This window comes from Gossypium raimondii, chromosome 13, assembly GCF_025698545.1.
Source record: "Gossypium raimondii isolate GPD5lz chromosome 13, ASM2569854v1, whole genome shotgun sequence".
In the NCBI taxonomy this organism is placed as follows: domain Eukaryota; kingdom Viridiplantae; phylum Streptophyta; class Magnoliopsida; order Malvales; family Malvaceae; genus Gossypium; species Gossypium raimondii.
In genome coordinates this window covers 27,416,615-27,437,866 of record NC_068577.1, presented here as the reverse complement: position 1 = coordinate 27,437,866, position 21,252 = coordinate 27,416,615, and the positions used below count along the sequence as shown (strand labels likewise).

General features: G+C 34.2%; 3 protein-coding genes across 11 annotated transcripts; all 3 read left to right on the top strand.

Annotated features, from left to right (window-relative positions):
* The first annotated feature begins 1,023 nt into the window (after positions 1-1,023).
* Positions 1,024-15,248, top strand: LOC105782548 (CMP-sialic acid transporter 3). 9 transcript variants are annotated; one of them, XR_008193001.1, is made up of 16 exons: positions 1,024-1,389; positions 1,488-1,634; positions 2,564-2,620; positions 3,704-3,781; positions 3,986-4,030; positions 4,358-4,417; positions 4,567-4,689; positions 5,884-5,961; positions 6,115-6,184; positions 7,589-7,696; positions 10,136-10,269; positions 10,436-10,515; positions 12,199-12,371; positions 13,994-14,042; positions 14,157-14,218; positions 14,864-15,248. XR_008193001.1 is itself a non-coding variant. In XM_052626968.1 (16 exons), the coding sequence occupies exons 4-15, from the start codon at positions 3,174-3,176 to the stop codon at positions 14,202-14,204; spliced, it is 945 nt and encodes a 314-aa protein (XP_052482928.1). In that variant the 5' UTR covers positions 1,503-1,634; positions 2,083-2,153; positions 2,564-2,620; positions 3,151-3,173; the 3' UTR covers positions 14,205-14,218; positions 14,864-15,248. The 9 variants fall into 9 exon arrangements, 6 of the variants coding, with proteins under 6 accessions (XP_012462803.1, XP_052482925.1, XP_052482928.1 ...); XR_008193000.1 differs by having other exon boundaries at positions 1,028-1,389; positions 12,253-12,433; XR_008192999.1 differs by having other exon boundaries at positions 1,029-1,389; positions 12,253-12,371.
* Positions 15,249-17,504: 2,256 nt separating this feature from the next.
* Positions 17,505-19,418, top strand: LOC105782546 (uncharacterized). The gene has a single exon (XM_012607347.2). It carries the CDS (start codon positions 17,505-17,507, stop codon positions 19,416-19,418), a length of 1,914 nt encoding a protein of 637 aa, XP_012462801.2.
* Positions 19,419-19,421: 3 nt separating this feature from the next.
* Positions 19,422-20,239, top strand: LOC128036163 (uncharacterized mitochondrial protein AtMg00860-like). The gene is made up of 3 exons (XM_052627056.1): positions 19,422-19,506; positions 19,597-19,715; positions 19,898-20,239. Exons 1-3 carry the CDS (start codon positions 19,422-19,424, stop codon positions 20,237-20,239), a joined length of 546 nt encoding a protein of 181 aa, XP_052483016.1.
* Positions 20,240-21,252: the final 1,013 nt, after the last annotated feature.

Sequence of the window (21,252 nt, the reverse complement as noted above, 5' to 3'; positions counted from 1 at the left end):
ACAATTACTCATATTCTTTAATTAAATTTTAAGAATCATGCAATAATATTCATGCAAAAACCCTAAACCTTTAACAATTTTGCAAATTAGTCCCTGGGCTAGCTAGGTTAAGCTACAACGACTTTAAAAACATAGAAATCCTTAAAAATGGGGTTGTAAAACATACCATGCAAGCACCACAACCTAGCTGAACCCTAGCAAGCTTCCATGGAGTTTTCTTCTTTTAAAATTTCGGTGGAGGAAGATGACACAAAATATGATATCTTTTGTTTTCTTCATTTTACTTCACATATTTATTAATTTACATATTTATCCTTGTTAATTAACCTTAAATTCACTTAATTTTTGTCCATAATGTCCACTAATAATAATAGTGGTCTAATTACCATTAAATCCCTTTACAATTTAATTTCATAGTTAATAGCTACCTTTAACCAATAAAACTCTACTTTTGCACCTTTTACGATTTAGTCCTTTTACTAAATTAAGCATACAAACATCAAAATTTCTTAACCAAATATTTATATGACTCTACCAATATACCATAGACATTAAAATAATAATAAAATAAAAATTTTCTCATGGATTTGTGGTCCCGAAACCACTATTTTGATTTCACTAAAAACGAGCTGTTACATTTCTCAACAATGACAACTTGCTAAAAACTTAACGATTGGACAAATTGATACATAAGCTAGCTAAATCAAACTTCCGTGATCATAAATCTATAAAAATCACATGAAATTAACTTAATTACCTTATGAATTTTAGTTGGCTAAATGCTAATTTGGATAATTACTAATTAGGTCCTTAATCCTTTTCTAAATTAAAACTCTATAACGATTGAACTTTTACAATTTAATCCCTAAACTTTAATTAACCAATTTCTTAATCGAACTTTATTATATTTTCATAACCAATTTCTTAATCGAACTTTATTATATTTTCATATTAACTCTATAAATATTTCTATTTTATATTTATGGACTCAGTTTATGAAGATGGATTTCGAAACCATATTTTTTAACACCAGGATCATTACAGTTCTAACATGCGCAAAAGTCTTACTTCTAATTTCCATCAAAATCAAACACAATTTCTTCAAATACCCATTAGTGAAAACTTGATAAACATTTAAAAATTGAAAAATCCAAGGCATGAGTAAGCTTAATCAAGCTTGGATGATCATGAAAATATAAAAATTTAGTTGGGAAGGTGCAGGCGCAGGCGGGGATGATAGAATGCAGTGTTTGTCATTCAAAAATAGCATCGCCCACTAGTAAAACCATTTCGAGGGCTTATGACAGGCACCGCAGCCATCTCTCCTCCAAAACTCGTTTCCTCAATGTTCTTTTGGTCGGTGGGGACTGTGTTTTGGTCGGTTTTCAGGTCAGTTCATTTCTTGTAATCATCAAATCTAGCCGGCAATGTTGATCTGTGATTTCCTTGCATTCTAACTCTCTCTCTCTCTCTCTATATATATATAGATATGTGTGTGTGTGTGTGTATTATTGCAGCCTATATTGGTTTATATGTCAAAGGTGGATGGCGGTTTCAAGTTTAGTCCCATTAGCGTTAACTTTCTCACTGAGGTGGCCAAAGTTATTTTCGCCATTACTATGCTCTTGTTCCAGGTACTTCTAGCATTTTATTAACCTTCATCTTTCGAATAGGAGGTGTTTTTTCACCCATATAGGTAAAGTGGGGTTTAAGAACTCCACAAACAGGTTCATATGCTTGTCAAGTGTTCATTTAGCTATAAATAAATAAGTCAACATTGAAGGATTGAGTCAGCATATATAGTTTGTTAGACATATCATTCAGCATTCAGATAAACCCTCTTGTGAAATTTTGAACTCTTTTACTAAGTATTGCTGCCATTTATTCTTTGTTTTTTCTGCTTTAATTATCATAAAGTTTATGAGGCTTAGACCATTATCTCCTATTGAATCCCTTTTCTTCACTAAATCAAGTTTGGTGTCCATTGCATGACTCTTTTGTCCTTTTGGAGTTGTATTCTCAATTGAGTGGTGGTTTTACCTGCTGAGTTTAAGGTTGATTTAGATTTGTTTTCTATACTAGGTTAGATAAGTCAAAGAAAACTGGAGGGGTCTGAAAGAGGGACGGGGTTACAAAATTCGTCAACTATTTCTGTAAGCTCACAAATTCTCCTAGTATAAGACAATAGAAATTATATTTAGTGGGGGCACTCCTGACATGCAGGAACAAATAGATTATGTTCGTTTCTAACCATTATCAGATAATCTAGAGTTGTCAAGGACAGAGAGATCTGCTGCATTAGTTCTGGAAATTAGAGGGATTGCTAAGGTAAAAATTGTTTGTGCTGATTGACCTACAGTGTTAGAAAAAGTTACCAAGCAGAGCCTGTATAAGATCAATGTGCTTGCTGTTAGCATTCAGTAGGAATAGGAACAGTTGCATTTCAAAGATTAGTGGAAGTCCAAGTCCATCAATTATATCTTATGAAATGTTCAGATTCTTTTTATTAAATCGTTTGTTAGATGTAACTGTTGTTCTTATTTAACTCTTTCTCTCTTTAAAGGCTCGACATAAGAAAGTTGGTGAGAAATCTCTTCTTTCAATTTCTTCATTAGTGCAGGTAAGAAATTTACTTCCACAACTCTATGATTCTGATTGCAATTGTATCATTAGTTTTTGTATCACTAATTTCACTATTGATTCTGAGTAATATTAATAATCTTGATGGTTTTATGTTGTATCTCATTAAGCTTCTGATAAAGAAGGAAACTACTCCAAGCTTGAGTTAAATATGTGTTGCAACAAGTGATTAGAACTTGTAGGCAATGCTGAAGACCAACGGTTGGGCTTATTAGTAGTTTAATGTTAATCTTTTAGGGTTCTTCTGATGAAATGGGATCACTTTGTATTGAGTGTTAAATTGTGTGACTGATTAAGGAACTGACTTAACCATACATGCTTTCTGGTAATACCAACATGGTTATTTTTTGTGATCCTAGTTGATGCTTTTTAGATATTTTGGGTAAAAAATGTAGAGAAGTTAGAAGAATTCCAGTTGCCATCCTGAAAGTAAAGATGCAGCAGGTTGGTGAAATGTTTTTAATTTCACATAGATTTGGCTTCTTTATACGTTTTCTTGATCTTTTGCAGTAAATTTGGTGGGACACAGCACTATGCAGTGTTCAACTTTGATGAGACTAATGTTAGATGAGCCATCAATTTTGTTTTATCTTTCCGTAGTGAAGTTATGTTCCTAGCCTTCTTTTTTTTTTGAGTGGCTGTATTTTTTATGCTTCACTTGTGCGTCTACTGGTGTGTGTGTCTGTGTTATAGCTGAACCATAAAAAAGTTGTTCCTTTAATTTTCTTAATAGTTTATATAATTTGAACTCTATTCATATTATGGGTTTTCTGACAAAAATGCTTTCAATTATGCATCTTTTTGGTTGACAAAAATGTGTTTGGGTTGCATTCTGTAAACTAAATATCTGTACTACTATTAACGTGATATCACTTTGGTCTAGCAAAACCATCATTATGTGACATCAAGTCCTTTTGAAACTTTTAGTTCATTATTCTCCTTATCTAGACTGAATTGTTTTTCTCAGAATCCACTTCTCTGAAATGATACGAACCATGGGAATTCATCGACAACATCTTTTTGACCTCAAGGTGTCGTTCTCTTTGTTCTTAAAATTTGACAGGCTGCTCGAAATAATGTGCTTCTTGCAGTTCCAGCTCTGCTTTATGCTATTAATAATTACCTAAAGTTTATCATGCAGGTGGTGTTTTCTTACTTATCTTTTCTGCTTCTTCTATGTCACCATAATAACAAAATTCTATAGAATTTTGAGAAATAGAATTTAACTATGCACTGTGTTTCTGTTAAACTATTTATCCACAACTAAAATAACTTATTAATATTCTTTGGCTTGTTTTTCTTAAAGTAGTAGTTTTCTAATAATTATGCTGTTATTCCTTTGTAGCTTTATTTCAATCCTGCAACTGTGAAGATGCTTAGCAACCTGAAGGTAGAATAATACATATTGTTTAAGGATTACTTAAATAGCATAGTTTCTAACCAATCTCCTTTTCACTCTAACAAAATGTATTTTGGGTTAGTTTATGATCATTTCCTTTTGCTCGCTCATCACATGGTAATTACCACCACAATCAATGAGTGATGGATCCTAAATACTATTTTTTTTATGACTCATTTTATCTAGAAGTGAAAACTAACTTTATACTGCTGTCCTCCATGGAAAAAAATAAGTACTATGCACATGATCTTACTGTTTCTTTTGGTTTTCTGTGAGAATTCTTAGTGAATCTATTTCAGTGCCGTCCAACATATGCAGGTTTTGGTAATAGCTATCTTGTTAAAGATGATCATGAAACGGCGGTTTTCTATCATTCAGGTTTGTTTGAGCAGAATGATTTTTTTCATTGCACTGCATCTCAGCCAATTATCCAAAAACTGAAAGCAAATATGTGGGTCTTTGGAATAATTAATTGGTTATAGTTTATCCATGTTGCACATGTGGTTGCTGATACATGTTTATAACAGTGGGAGGCTCTTGCTTTGTTGCTTATTGGAATTAGCATAAACCAGTTGCGGTCTTTACCAGAGGGTACTACTTCATTTGGTCTTCCGGTTGCAACTGGCGCATACTTGTATACACTAATTTTCGTAAGTTCTTAAAACAATTGCTTCACTTAATCGATATGGTGACAGTTTGAACTGGCTCTATTACGAAGGATTTTATCTTGCAATGATGTTATTCATACAGTAGGACTTTTGAGATGCATATTTTTTTGCACTTTGTTCATAAATATAGAAAATTAGAAATTGCTTATTTACAGATTATAGTTTAGCTTAACACAGCTTAAGCAGTTATTTTGCAATGAACTAGTGGGGCGTGTGAAAGTTGCAACAGGTAATATACTAATAGTGTGTTTGGGGGAGGACTTTTTGGTTACCTATCAAAGTTAAAATAGTAACGAAATTAAGGATGAGTAAGGTAAATTTTATGATTTGTTAAGTTAAAACTATATTAAATGGTTGATTTAGACCTTTGGTCTTTTGAAGCAATTAATGTTAAATGTGAATTAGAAAAGATAAAAAACTAACTTTAGTTATAATATAAACAGGGCTTTCACACTATTTGTTAACCATTGCACTTTCTAAGCTGTTACAAATTTGTAAATTAATCAAAACTCTCCATTATTACAACTACTTGACTATCTCTTAGAAATTATACAATAATTATTCCAGCTATTTAGGTTTGAGCTTGAGTAAATTGACTAATAAATTCTCATAATTGACTATGCAGTCTTTCAAAATCATCTATCTAAATATATATCTAGTTAAGATCTTGATGCTAGAGTTGATCAAATCAAGTTACTAGAATAGTTGAATACTATGTTGGTTTCATAAAGATCCCTACTCCCTAGTAATTTTAATATGTCAATAGAAAAAAAAAGAATAGAAATAGAATCAATTGATAGTTCATAGTTGACAAACTTACTTTTTTGGGTTGGGATTTTAGAGTCAATTGATAGTTTAGGATAATAGGATTTCAGGACCAAAAAATGATGTTTTACAGACATAAGTTCAAAAATGGCTGGTAATAAATAAATATGGGAAGTGCTACAGCATGGTAAAAACAACTAGTGAAGAAAACCTACATATGGCCCAAAAGACTATGAAAACACAAACTGCAAAGAATAATGAAGGGTGAACTATTGTGCTAATTGTGCCCCTCTCACAAAGACACTGCTATAGCATAGTGTGAACAATCTTTAGTTATATGTATAACATTAATGCATCTATTATGCTAGAGATTGTGACTCAATGAAACTTAACTCTATGACATTAATGCAGGTTACTGTTCCATCCCTAGCATCTGTCTTTAATGAATATGCTTTAAAGAGCCAGTTTGAGACAAGCATTTACCATCAGGTGCGTTTATAATGATATTATTGTGTTCTGGACTTTAGCATTGATTCTTAATGAGGGAAAGAAAAATAAAAACTCTCCAAGTGGTCAACAAGGATTTTTTGACCATTAGTTTGAATACTCCATTAATTTGTGGTTGCTTTATGTGTTCCACAGAACTTGTTTCTTTATGGATATGGTGCCATTTTCAATTTCCTAGCCATTCTTGGAACTGCAATTTTTAAAGGTAGGAAGTCTAAGCTTGGAATTCACTGTTGCTGCCTGGTGGCCTGAAGCTGCTGATAAGCTTTGAATATTTGGAGGAAATTATGATGATTATCAACTGAGCTTTCATTGATCACATTTTGCTACTTTTTCCGCACAAATTTCTTCAGACATGCATGCATACATACATACATACATACATACATACATACATACATACATACATACTTACTTACATACATATAAGGGATCCACTTCAATCCACGATGTAAGAACAGGATCCAATTGACCAATTCAATTGGGAACCGTTAGGTCCGGCAGTTCAACATCACAAGCAACTGGAAAAATAATGAACCAGCCAAAACCGGAGAAAAACCAGAAATCAGTACTGAAAAAATCATCATTGAACCTGAAAATCCCTATAAAATCGGAATTAGAACCCTCTGTGTCTGCGAACCTCTAACTCCACTATGTCTCTTCCAAAACACTGATAAGTTTCTTGAACTTTCTTGTTTAAAACGGGAAGTTTGTATGTTAAATACAATAATTTGGAGCTAGTTTGTATCTTCTGTTGAACTCTGGAAGTTTGGTGAGTTAACAAAGACATTTTTTTGGTTAATAAAGTTTGAAGATGCATATTTTCTTTCTTTTTTGGCATTAAGAAAGAGAGAAGTAAAATTGCATTAGAAGAAGATAGCTCCATTTTTCAATTATTATTATTTTTCTATTGTGGAGATGAAACATGTGGGACCACTCCTCTTAGACCAGCACTATAACATTGAAACAAAGTAACTTGGGAAGACCATAAGCACATTAACCAATATAAAAAGTATTAAAGTATTCAATAAAAGTAATCCTGAAATTGGCAGTCTTGTCAAAATTTATTAATTTTATTCTTATAATTGAATTGGCTAGTTGAACTAGAAACTGAAATTTTAACTGGTTTAACCTTTAGTCTGGTGTTTTAGTCATCGGCTTAAATTAGTGTAAAATTAAATTACTTTTACATACTTCCATAACTTCTTATATGAGTGAGTATATTTGTTTAATCCAACCATTGTAGTCCTTGTGTGTATCGAGTCTAGAGTAAGTTAAAATGTTTAGCTATTTGTTAAATACAAAAATTTCAACCATCAAATATTTTAGAGAAATTCAGCAGTTTTGAGCGATGTAATAGTGATATCAGATTGATTCAAAAGTTTATGTTAATGAAAAGTTGAATAATATTCCTAAATCCAACAGTCAGCTTGTTAAAATATTAGATTGATTCAAAAATTTAGTTTTGCACGTGTAATTATATTCCTCCTCTCTCTATATATCTGTACTGATATTTTAACCTGTAGTGCTAGTATATATTGCTTTAAGCAAACTCAATCTTTTTCTGATTAGTTGCCGTAATTCCATGATCTTCTTGCTTTTATTTTAGGTCCCAATAGCTTGGATATCCTGCAGGGACATTCAAAGGCTACCGTGCTCTTAATATACAACAATGCAGCCCAAGGGATCTTATCATCTTTCTTCTTCAAATATGCAGGTAAATTTCAATCGTAAAGAGTGTGTGTAGATAATGGAAAAAGTCTAAGCAGATGAAGGGGTTACTGGAAAATACTAATAGCTAATAAGACCTTGGAAAAATAGAGTTAATGCATGCATATCTGCATGACCTGAATTGGTTTTAAAAGGGTGAAAAGGAGGTACCAACATTAAGAGCACGTTTGGTTCACTGAGATGAAATAGAGTAGGAATTGAATTAGCCTATTTGGTGGGAATGAAATAAAGAGGTAATAGTATTGGCATGAAATAGAGTAGTAATAGTTTACATTGTTTGGTTGGGTAAAATGATTTATGGTACAACTTTACATTTATATAACAATAGTATTTTAATTATATTATTAATATCTTAGATCTAAATAAATTATTTAATAATATATAAAACTATTATCAACTTTTTAAAATATAATTAATTAAAATATTTTTACAATTATATTAAAATTTCATTATCAAAATAATAATTATAAGCATTTAAAATTAGTTATTTTAATAAAATATACTAAACGTTAATATTTGATTTAAGTAAATTTTATATGTTATTTACTTTATATCAAATTTAATATAAATCATATTTTACATTAATTTAAAATATTATTTAAAAATATTTTAGATATTACATTAAAAAATAATTTTGGATATAATTTATTATTTTAGGAATTTTAGAAATATATAAGTTAGCTTTTTTAGCCTTTCTCTTTCCGGATTCTTTCCCATTCTTCCCCTTACCGTAAACTTTCATCTTCTATATACTAAGCCCAGAAAAACCCATCTAAATGTTCGTCTCTTTACTAAACCCAGAAAAACAAATTAGTCTCTTTCCAGTTTTTGACGACTCAACCACCTCCAGCCACCATGACCACCGTTGCTGACCGCTGTAACCTTACCCAAAAAATTCCCCAACTTCATGTCATCCATCATTTCAATATCAACATTTCAGTTTTTTTCAGTTAATTTTCTCTAAAAATCACCAGAAAACTGTAAATCTACAAAAGAAATTGGCAAAATCCATGTCGGCTGCCACTCCAAGTGCTCCAGATTCTTGATATGTTCTTCCTCTTCTTTTTTCTTTTGCAATATTTGGAGCAACCAAAACTCCCTTCGCATGGGAGTGGAAAAGATCATTTTGATTTATTATATTTTAAAATTATTGATTATTTTTGATTTGGTATTTTGTTAAGATTTTAGTTTTGTGAATGTTGGTATTGTGGGTGTTTTGGGAATAAATTTTTTGAGGCTATTCCTTGAGCTATATTCATGGTTTGGCTGTAATAGGCTATTCAGCTGAATAATATTGAGGTGAATCAAACGCATGACTTGATATAGCTCTCTGAATTAGCCCTGAGTTAGTTAGCTATTCATGCCAACGAAACATATTGTAAGTTTAACGCTTGGTTATCCTTCATGCCTTTATGACAATGTGCAACAGACTAAATCGTACACTAATATTAACTGCTTATGGTTTCCAGCTTGTTTGTAGAGAAAGTAATTCCTGCTGACATCATAGCCTAAATAGCTGCCATCATTGATTGAAGCTCTTTGGAAAATTTTACAACCATCAACTGTGTCTGTCATAGAGGCCATGCAAATGTATAAAGCAATAATGGCAACTGATGCTATCTCCTAATTGAAGCTTTTACCCAAAAAAACATTTCTTAGGGAAGTTAGTGATTCAAGGTCATAGTCTGGTCATCTAGATACTGTGGTTAGAGGGATAGGAGAGGGTTCTTTGTGCAACCTGTTATAAAAATATTAATAAAAAAAATAAAAAGAAAGATGGTTTCAGCTATTCTGCAAGTTAAGCTAACAAAACACCCGGAAATTACATGTATGCAATTTACCTTTTTCAAAAAACCATTTTTGGGAAAATGTTAAACTGTTCTGTAGCTAAATATCTAGTTTAACTGGAAACTTTTCAGCTATTCTGCTAATTAGGCATAAAGGTGGCTTTTTTACATCATGGTTTGATTTAAGTTTTAGCTGATCCTGATCATGATTGTAAAGAATCATCGATATATGGAAAGGAACTTTATGTGATACTTGGTTAATCATTTTTGTATGTTCATGGGAAAGGAATAAGTTCTCTTCAGTCAAGTATGACATTTGGACCAGTTTTTATGACTACACTTGGAGTTCCCGTAGTCTTGGTTCATGTGAGAATGATCTAACTGTATAATTAAGACCCAAAACATTTCATACCATATAGTGCTGTTGATTATCCTGCTAAAAATTTGTGAAACCAGTTTCCATATTTCAGTACGTTCACTAGATTTCTTTCTTTGGCCAACTGGTTGCTTCTTTCTTAGTAGAACCTTGCATTATTAGTGACACCATATTTTGTTTATTTCTTTATTTGCTTACTGCTTATAGGATTTTCATATTGTTTGTATTTTGTCTTCTCAAATTTGGTTCCTTGTTCTTGCAGATACAATCTTGAAAAAGTACTCCTCAACCATTGCCACAATTTTTACTGGCATAGCATCTGCTGTGTTGTTTGGTCACACACTGACTATCAACTTTGTTTTAGGAATATCAGTTGTGATTATCTCCATGCATCAGGTAATTTAAGCTTATATAGGTGCTTGTATATGCTTATGCTGGCCAGTGAAGCACACACTGAATCCTTCACCTATTTGTTTTTCTATATTCCTATTCCGTTGTGCTATCCTTGTCTGCTACTTTGAGGGAGAGACTGCTTATAATTGTGCCATATACTTCATTTCAGTTTTTCTCAGCACTTTCTGAGGTTAAAGATGAAAAACAAAGTGGTAGTTTGGAGATGATGGACAGCCAAGACAGCAAGAGGTATGCCTTTTGCATGCATGCTATTTTCGTGGACCTTAAGTAAACTGTTCTATGCTCAGATATTGATTATGGCATTAACTGGATCTATGATTTCAAAAGTTTTTTTTTCTTTTATTATTCAAAATTGAGAAATGACTGGTCTATTTCTATTCCTGATCACGAGCTAGTTGAAAAGGAGGGTTAAAGTGAACAGATAGTGATTAGTCTAAGAGACATTGGAATAATGAGAGTTCTTAAGATTTAAGACTTATCTAAGATGTTTTTATGCCTTTATGATGCAAGCATATGACATCCACTTGTGTCTTGTGTCTAAAATGATGTGGTTTTGGGGAGAAAAGAACAACAATAGGAAGAACTAGGGCTGTTCAAACAAGTTAGAAAAACTCAGAGTTTAAAAAACCCTCTAGTTTCTTTATATTAATTCAAAGAAAAAAAATACGAACAATAATGATGGCTTTAAAGCCTACAACTTATTTATATAGGCTTTCTTTCTTAGAAGTAAAGTTAATCCTCCTCATTGCTTTGTTCATGCTCAAGTGGCTAAAAAATGTCTTACATGAGCATTGTGTTAAACTAAGCTTTATTTGATAAAATATTTTGATATAACAAATTAAAAGTGTTTTTGAATATAAGCTAAAATTGACAATAATTTTAAATTTGAAGTCTAAGAGATCAAACTTTGAAACAATTTTAAAATCAAGTGCAAATGATTTTAACAAGTCAAAATGATTTCAATCAAGTTAAAATCATTTTAAAATGATTTTCAAACAAGTTAAATTTGCTCCAGGGCAACAGGTATCAATACCTTATGCACAGGTATCGATAATTTTGGAAATATCAATACCTTTAGAAAAATCGAGATAAAAAAAGGCATTCTGTTTTCAGAAACCCTAAAAATTATCGGTATCATGTTTCTGGTATCGATACTTTATGGAATAATCGATACCATTCTTAAAAATGATACAAAATAGCATTCTGTTTTACGTAAACCTTACGAAGTATCGATTATTTCATTCCAACGGTCATTGAATTAGCATTTATGACAAAAAATATCGGTACCCTTTTTGGAGGTATCGATACTCGCAGTTACAGGTAAAATAAATGCTCTGGTTTTACATCCCCAACGGCCATATTAACTTCACCAACAACCTCAACGGTTGGAAATCTGTTAGGGGGTATAAATACCATCTTTCAAAGTACTACAATATCCAAGAAAGTACTTTCAAGCAAAAAATCATCAATCAAACAACCTTAGAGCTTAAATTTTCATATTCTTCTTACATACACTTGTGAGCTTTATCTCTATTCTTTTGCTCAAGTGTATCTCATTGTATTTGTGCTTCAATTTGCAAACAATTTTATCTTGTAAGGATTGTTTCTTTGTTTGCTCATTTGTATCTTTTTGAGAGGGTTTGAAACTTAAGATTTGGGGTAGAAATCTTAAGGAGTTGTAAGGTTTAAACCTTGTCCTCAAAGGTTGAACAAATTAGTGAATTTGGGAAAATCGTTAGTAGTGGAAAGCTAAGGTAGTGGAGTAGGCAATTGGGGCCGGACCACTCTAAATTCTTTGTGTTCATTGTTTCATTCTTGTCTTTGCTTTCACCAAATTTTTTAATGGCCAATTCATCCCCCCTCTTGGCATTTTCGGTTTGCTTCATCGAGCTAACACATTGAGGAGTGCAGGCCTTAGTGTCTTTTCTCCAAGTAAGCTTGCTTTGAAGTTGCATCTTGTTGCAGAGTATGTTCACTAGATTCAAACTAAAAGAAGAGAAGCACAATGAAAATCAATTTTATCGGCAAGTCTACCTTTCTGTATGTCAAACTGGTTGTGGGCACCTTTTGGAATCTCCACCAAGGTTCTCTCTTGTTCTTGTTGCAACCAAGCATTAAGTGCATGCGACCATTCTTTAATTGCATGGTACAGTTGATTTGTTTTTTGATCCTGATTTCCTCAAACTCTTTTATGCATCCACCCATGGCTTAAAAGCAAATCCTAATATAATCCTTAGGAGCTATTTAGGCTTTGATACCAAAATTGATGTGGTTTAGGAGAGAAAACAGCAGTAATAGAAAGAATTAAGACGGACCAAACAAGAAAGAAGTTGGAACTCTAGAAAACTATGGTTTAAAAAACCCTATAGTTTCTTTATATTGATTCAAAGAAAAATAGTAAGAATAATAATGATAGCTGTAAAGCCTACAACTTATATCTTGCAAAGTTTTATTTCTAGCCCTAGCTTTAAACCCTAAGATAACTAATAGCTTTAGCTGTCTATAATATATCTAATACTTAATAAACACAACTGAAATAATAAAATATTAGAAAAGAAATAAAAGCTCCTCTGCCTTAAAAACACGGTTTCCATTGAGCCAACAGAAGGTGCCAAATCATTGTGCTTATCATCAAAATTGGGTCTAACTTCCTTTTCCCCCTTAAATCATTATGCTTTTATTTATTTATTTATCTTTCCTTTTTTATTCCATGCATCTTCCTAATAGCTTGACCAAAAGGTGCCAATATTCTGGCTGACAGCATTAGCTCCTTCTTTTTGGGCCTTGTTGTCTTTTCCTATTCTTTGATTCAGTGTGATATGAACCATTAAGATACAATGACTAGCCATGTTTTGATGAAGTGACTTCAATGCTTCATCTGTGTCTTATATTGCGGTATAACTGGTATACTCTGAGTCATTGATCATAGCTGACGGAAAACAAAGTTGTCAAGTTTGTTTAATTATAATGCATGCCTAAGGTATCAAGCGTGAACTTTTGTTGCTGAGTTTCATGCCTAAGGTTCAGAATATCAAAGAATTTTTTCAGAGAGTTGGTTGGATTGTCATTAAAGGGACAACTTTTTTGAAGTTCATGAATGATTATGATGTGTAGTTCATTTGTTGAAAGGTCTTGAGTAGTTCATTTGTTGGCATTTCGTTTAGCTTATTTTATGCGCAATGAGTGCAAAGAAAGGAGAAAAAAATATATTCAGAGAGAACCAAGGTATCAAGCCTAAATTTTTTGTTTCTGAGGTTCATTCCTGCTATATCAGTTGGTTCATCAAGCTTATACTACCACTTAAGTTGAAAGGGCATGTCCTACGGTTCTGTACAATTGTCAGAGAACATATTCAGAGTTTTGGTTGATGGCCATTAAAAGAACAACTGTTTTGAAGTCTGAATGATTATATGTTGATCTATAGACACTGTATAACACTATATACTATCCTATTTTCTTGAAAAATCTCATGCGGTTCATTGGTTGGCATTTCTATTAGTATATTTTACGTGCAATGATTGCAAGGGGAAAAAAAAAGAGTGCAAGAGAGGCCTCCTGGTTTAAGTTCATTCCTTCTTTTTCTAGTGAATGTAGATCTCTTTTTACGTACTTCTCATTACATCACATCTTGTATTACCCCCACTTCTCCAATATTTTATTTCTTAGATCCATTGCAAACTAAAGATGCTTGTCAATATCTTATCAGGTCTAAGGATACATCAATCTTAAATATGACTACTGGAGCAAATGAAGATGTGAGAGCTTTTGCCTGCAGTTTTCTATTAAATATGCTGACTTTTTTCTCTTAATACTTTTTATCTGCAATTATGTTATGCAATTTCTTATTTTTTATTTTTAATTTTCTCCAGGCTAGTCATCGTGTTCATGAGGATGAAAAAAGACTTCTTCCAGTTTGAGTTCCACATAATTGGTATGAATAATGAATGTGCAGTATTGGCTTATAAGTAGAATGTTCTCTAACTGTCTAAAACTTACCATTCCTTTTTGTGCTATTGAAAAATAACATGAGGTTTCAAATATTAAAAGAAAAAAATAAACTCTGCTTATCTACATGGATTCTATTGATATCCAAAACTTGTAGTGGATTTTATAATTTCAGAATATAGATGTTATAATTGGGGGTGTCAGGTTAATCTCACTTATCAGATTCCATTGTGGAAGACAATTTTTTCTGAAGAATTCGCCATGATATATCTGATCCATGCATAATATCATGAAAAATGGATACAAATTCTTCACTGCTACTTGGTATTGGCAATAAGACCGAAAAAGTATCTAAAAATATTAAATTTATTTGTACCCTGTCGAAGGCATAATAGATTCAGTTTTGAGAGAGTTGAAAAAGCACTATCTTGTTGAGGTTGGGTTATTAGATCGGGTTCGATTTTCCTCTTTTAGAGTGAAATCTGTGTTGTGGATTGCATTAGGGTTTGAGCAGGTTGGGTGAGTTTTTTATTGGTCAGTCAAGTTTGTTAGGATTTGATCAGTTAAGTGGTTTTGTTTGATATTTCTGCCTTCAAAAGTATATAATTCTTGTAAATGGTTTCGATTTCAGGAACAATTTTCGAGTAATACATTTTTTTAGGTGGACTCAGATGGACAAAAGAAAACACAAATTTTAGCTACTGAACAGAAAAAACGCCATCTAAATGGTTCCTCATAATTCTTAACTTCATTCGTCTCTTAATGCATTAGTCTATGAAACAAGTGGGCTGCTGGCTGCATCACCAGTAAGTTGAAGATCTGCATCTGCTATAGAAGAAAAGTTGAAATTTTTTTTACTGGATTATAGAGATCTTATATTTCTTTTTTATTCATGGAGTGAAGGACTTGGTTATTTTAATAAATCCTTCAAACTCATGGACCATTGCATTTGTGAACATTGAATATGCCTTGAATATTTTGAAATCCAATCGAATGCACTCTACATTTACCAAGAAGAGCTGATTTATTTCTTCAAGCTCAAATAACTGTTAGTCTTGTTTAATCGGGTTTGATTTTGCATCAGTAATGATTCGTTTTTTGTGATTTCTTATTTTATAATCTCGGACTTTTAGCCTTGCATTTCTTCTATATCCATCAATATTCCATTTTGTCTAAATTGCGTTGTACTTTAACCCAACGCGGTCTAACTGCGAGTTGGCTTGGGAGTATATGTTCTGACCGAAATTTGATTGCAAACAACATTTCTTCACGGATTGACTGTGGAAATTGAGAGTTCCAAATTGCAATCTTAGCTTTTTCAAAGCTTCAGATGCGTTTAGAGATCATATATATTTTCTGCTGCAAGCAAGCAATTGATTTGAGAGATTGGAGGTGGATATTTCTTCCGTAATTAAATGGCGCTTTGCAAAACGTTGCCCATATATCTATTAGCACCAGATATTTAGTAATAGGTGAAAACATGGTTCGCTCTAATTTACTAAACAGCTCCTCAAAATTGGGTCGGATTTAGACAAACACAAAAGTTATTAGGTTAAATATTGCAATAATTTGCAAAAGTTGTAGATTTAGTTTTTAAAGTTGATTAATTTTAGTCTTTATAATTTTTTTAATTTGAAATTTTGGTTAAATTCATTTATTAGTTTTGTACTATGCATTCAATTGTAGACTGATCCATATTTTTCAATTAAATCATTTTAAGTTTATATTTTTGAAATTTAAAGTCTCATTCTTGATGCATTATATGTGAAAATAATTTGACATGACATTAAACATGGGATAATATGTTTTGACTTATTAGATTTAGAAATAGTAGAAATTAATGAATTTAATAGCTATCGTTTGGTGTGATTAAAATTTTACAATTAGATACATGTAGGGACTAAAATTGATCAAATTAAAGTATAAGAGCTAAATCTACAACTTTTGTAAAGTAAATGGTAATGTTACTACAAGTTTGGTGTGAAACTCTATCCACGAGCAAGTAGGTTGGTTTAAGTTGGACACTTTTCCTTTCCTTTTCTATTACCACCAAAAAAAGAAAAATAGTAATTGTAAAACTTTAAGGTAATGCTTCAAGCTATGTCTCTTTTAGGTCAAGATTATCGAGGGGATTTATTTTCCTTTGTAGTGAAATGTTTGTAATGGCCAAAACATTTTTCTTTGCAAGCAAAATGGACCTTCCTTCTTCTGAGGTGTTTTCTTCGCCTCCATTTGATGCTGTGGATTTTATTTTTAAAGATTTGAGTGATTCAAATTGTCGATCCTATAAAATGGACCTAAAAAAGTCCTCATTCAATGAAACAAAATGTAAGGCTATTGCTTCTACTTCTTATTAAACCAACTGTTTGGCACTTTTTTGTGGATGGAACCTACTTTGTAAGGTTGGGTTATAGGCAACTTGTTTGGTCTATGCTTTTAGCGTACCAAAAGGATCTAACTTTTAATTTTGTTTGATAAAGGATGGAACCTAATTTAGGCCTTGAATGGTGCTACATGTAGAGCTTGTCATAATATGGTTGCTTCAAGAGTCAAGTGCTACAAGAGGGTTTTTCAAGATTTAAAAAATGGTGTGGATTGATATCGTAAGTTTTAATCTTGATTTTGGTTCTTTGGATTTTAAACGCCGTATTTGTTAAATTTTCTAGCACCTTTGGAAGGCTAGGATCATGTTTGTTTTGGAAAATACTATTAAAGAACCTGTTTTGGTTTGACTGCAAGCCTTTAGGGATTTTTTTTTCAATTTTATTAATAAGGCCTACGATGATTTTTTATTTTAGAAGAAAGAATGAGGGAGAATTTTCTTAACAAAGGCCTTCTTCTATTGGTGGTGTTGTTTGCAGGGATTTGGATGACTCATTCCTTGATGGTGCTAATTCTTTTGCGTCAAGCTGTGTTATGGATCGTTAACGATCATATCTTGGTTTAGATTTCTGTTAAGTCTGTTAAAATAATACTTAAGTAAACGCCGCGTTTCATTAAAGGGCTTAGTGATACGGTGAGTTTTACGTTGTCAAAACGGATGCGTTTTGTCTATCGCAGTAGCGGTTATTGAATTCCATATATGATTTGTAACAGAATAGAGGAAAGGCATGCAATATTGAATCTGGTTTTCAGTCTCTTTTCTTCTCATTGTTTTCTTCTCTCTAAATTCTTCATTTCTATTCTCAACCCTAGTCCGATCTCGATTTATTCTTCAACAAAGGTATCAGAGCCTCTCGATCCTCATGACCGGCGACGGCGTAACCACGAGAATGCAAAAGGAACTTGGACAGATTCAAGGGGAACTTACTCACATTCAAACAGAGTTCTCTCAATTGGATGCAAAAATTGATGTTTGGTTGAAGGATCTACAGGAGGGAATCAAATCAGAGGTACATACGGAGCTTCATTCTGAACTTCATTCTTTATTCGAACAATATTTTGGGCAGGGACCTCCAATGGCAGTGAACGGAACGGTGAACAGTAAAGGCAAAGGAATTTTGGGAACACAACCTGGGTTCTCATCTCAAAAGCACTTAGTAGTATCTCCAATGGCAGAGCGGGGTCATTCAAGTATGTCTTCACGTGGGGTGCTGGTGGAAGCTGATCGTTCCACTTTTAGGATGGAATGTCCGTCATTCGATGGGGAGAACTTCCGAGGTTGGTGGTCCAAGATTGAGCAGTACTTTGAAGCGGAGGGAATTGGGGATCACGCAAAAGTGCGGTTGGTTATGTTGCATTTAGAAGGTAAGGCTCTTGATTGGCATCATTTTTTTTCTCGACGGCATGGGGACTATATCAACTGTTTTGGGAAAATTTATGCGAGGGGACTTAAGGAGCGCTTTGGATCGGACTCTTTTTTGGATCCCATGGTAGAACTGGTAATCCTCAAGCAAATTGGTTCTGTAGACCAGTATCATGATGGGTTTCTAAGTTTATTGAATCAGTTGAATCTTTCTGAATCTTACGCCCTGAGCATTTTTCTCAGCAATCTCAAGGCAGAGATAGGCCAATACCTTAGGTTGTTTAAACCTCAGACACTGGTAGAGGGGTACAACTTAGCGAGACAGGTGGAGAATATTGTACACGGACCAATCAAAAAAGAAAATCTGCTTACCAGTGGTAGTTCAGTGGGCAGACCCTTACTTCCTGTGACTCGGAGTTTTAGGGGAAGCAATAGTTTAAATTCAACAAGTGAGTCAACAAATGGGAAGTCTAATTTTAGAGTACCCTCAAAGTCTTTGTCTCAGGCCGAATTAGAGGATAGGAGGAAGAAGGGGCTTTACTTTTGGTGTGGTCTTAAATATTCTCCAGGCCATAAATGCTCGAAGTCTCAAATGTACCAGTTGGTGGTAGAACCATGGGAGGACAGTTGTCCGGACATAAGAAGCCCTACTCAAGAGGATTTTCAAGACTGTCCTGAGCAGTTGGAAACAACAGAATTAGGATCTGGAAATTCATCTCCTGTATTATCATTACATGCCTTACATGGATTACAAGGACACAATACCATGCAGTTCCCAGCAAATATTGATCGATGTGAGGTGGTGGTTTTGGTAGACTCTGGTAGCACACATAATTTCATTGATTTCAAGGTAGCTAGAAGATTGAAGCTGGTCATCGAACCTGTGCCTTGTTTGAAAGTGTCGGTGGCAAACGGGGTGAAATTAAACACTCATGGACTTTGTAAAGCTGTTGAATGGGAGACACAAGGGTATAAATGTGTTATTGATTTTTTAGTGTTATCGGTCAAAGGGTTTGATGTGGTGCTAGGTATTCAATGGTTGCTTTCGTTAGGGCCGATTGTATGGGATTTTGCCAATCTCACCATGCAATTTAAATGTGGGTTGCGAAATTACAGTTTAAAGGGCACCATACCTGGTTCAATGCAGGTTATTCCTAGTGGCCAATTTTCTAGGTGTATGAGCTTGGTAGGTAATGGTCCTGGTCCGATGTTGTTGACCTCATATGATCAGACTGTTCTCACAATGCCTCCGGCTCAGGCGTCACTTGACTTGGAAAAACTTCTGAATGATTTTGAGGATATATTTCAGGTGCCTACACAGTTACCTCCCCTTCGGTTACACGATCATAGGATACCTTTGGTGGACGAATCCAAGGTGGTTAAGGTGCATCCGTATAGGTATCCAACTGTTCAGAAGGCTGAGATCAAAAAACTTATTTAAGAAATGTTACAGGCTGGGATTATTCGGGACAACAACAGTCCTTTTGCTTCTCCCGTGGTCATGGTTAAGAAGAAGGATGGGAGCTGGCGTCTCTGTGTAGACTATAGGCAGCTTAATTAATTGACTATCAAGGATAGATTTCTAATTCTGATTATTGAAGAATTGTTGGATGAATTAGGACAAGCTAACTATTTTTCTAAGCTGGATTTACGCTCAGGGTATCATCAAATCCGAATGTGTGAACAAGATGCTTCAAAACAACCTTTAAAACGCATGAGGGTCATTAAGAAATTGTTGGTAAGGCTATTTGGCTTAACCAATGCACCCTCCAGTTTCCAGTCTTTGATGAATTCGGTCTTTCAAACTATGTTGAGGAGATCGGTGTTGGTGTTCTTTGATGACATCCTTGTGTATTCGCAAGGGTGGTCGGATATTTGCGACATTTACATGAAGTTCTTCAAGTTTTGTGAACGAACCAGCTTTTTGCTAAGAAATCCAAGTGTACTTTTGGAGCCACTCAGGTAGAATACTTGGGACATGTCATATGTCGGGGCACTGTGAGTATGGACCGAGCTAAGATTGCAAGTGTTTTGGATTGGCCCTCTCCACGGTCGGTTAAGGAATTGAGGGGTTTCCTTGGCTTATCAGGATATTATCGGAGGTTCATTCGAGGCTATGGGTTAATAGCTAAGCCACTTACCTTGCTGTTAAGACAGAGAGCTTCATGGCAATGGACTGCACTCGAACAAGTAGCCTTTGAACAACTCAAGTCAGCAGTTTGTCAAGCTCCGGTATTGATATTACCCGACTTTCAGGACTAGTTTTGTGTGGAGACAGACGCTAGTGGACAGGGCGTGGGAGCGGTTCTTCAACAGAAGGGTAAGCCAATAGGTTACTATAGCAAAGCGTTGGGTATCAAATATCAAGCTTTGTCCATTTATGACAAAGAAATGATGACGGTGTTATTAGCTGTTAAAAAGTGGCACTCGTACTTGGTGGGCGGTCATTTTGTCATCAGAACGGATCACCTGAAATTTCTTTCTGAGCAGCAAGCCATTACTCCTTATCAACAGAAATGGGTGGCTAAGATGCTCGGCTATGACTATTCAATCGTGTATCGAAAAGGGTCTCAAAACGCTATTGCGGATGCCTTGTCTAGGCAACCCTTTGACTCTAGTTCTCAGCTATTCCAATGTGAAATTAGCATGGGATCCGACTGGTCCAAGATATGGGAGCAGATTCTTGGCTTGTATGTAACGGACTAGAAACGTTCTCAATTGTGTGAACAGGTGCAGACTCAGCCACAGTTGCATCCCAAATACTCGTGGCATGGAATTTTTTTGCGAAGGAAGAATAAGATGGTGGTTGGCAAGGATATTTCGCTCAGGAAACAGATTTTTTGCATCTTTCATGACTCACCTGTGGGAGGTCATTCCGGGGTCCATGCTACGAGACATTGAATCTCAGGCTTGTTGTATTGGAAAGGGCTGTCCAAGGACATCAAAACATGGGTGCGGGAATGTGTGGTTTGTCAAAGGTGTAAGGCAGACAACGCGTCATCTTTTGGCCTCTTGCAACCTTTTCCAATTCCCGAACGGGCCTGGTCAGACATTTGTATGGATTTTATTGAGGGATTGCCAATTTCACAGGGGAAATCAACTATATTTGTGGTGATCGACCGTTTGACCAAGTACAGTCACTTTGAGCCCTTAACTTACCCTTTTACTGCTCTGACAGTAGCTCAAGAGTACCTCAATAACATCTACAAGCTTCATGGAATCCCTGAGTCCATTGTCTCAGATAGGGACAAAATTTTCTTGAGTCAGTTTTGGCG

Coding starts and splice junctions, on each gene's coding strand:
- LOC105782548 (XM_052626965.1), top strand. CDS start 1,234: ATGATAGAATGCAGTGTTTGTCATTCAAAAATAGCATCGCCCACTAGT. Junction 4,690..5,883: donor ACTTGTATACACTAATTTTC/GTAAGTTCTTAA, acceptor ACATTAATGCAG/GTTACTGTTCCATCCCTAGC. Junction 10,270..10,435: donor TGATTATCTCCATGCATCAG/GTAATTTAAGCT, acceptor ACTTCATTTCAG/TTTTTCTCAGCACTTTCTGA.
- LOC105782546 (XM_012607347.2), top strand. CDS start 17,505: ATGCAAAAGGAACTTGGACAGATTCAAGGGGAACTTACTCACATTCAA.
- LOC128036163 (XM_052627056.1), top strand. CDS start 19,422: ATGTTACAGGCTGGGATTATTCGGGACAACAACAGTCCTTTTGCTTCT. Junction 19,507..19,596: donor GAAGAAGGATGGGAGCTGGC/GTCTCTGTGTAG, acceptor TGGATGAATTAG/GACAAGCTAACTATTTTTCT. Junction 19,716..19,897: donor GGGTCATTAAGAAATTGTTG/GTAAGGCTATTT, acceptor TGAACGAACCAG/CTTTTTGCTAAGAAATCCAA.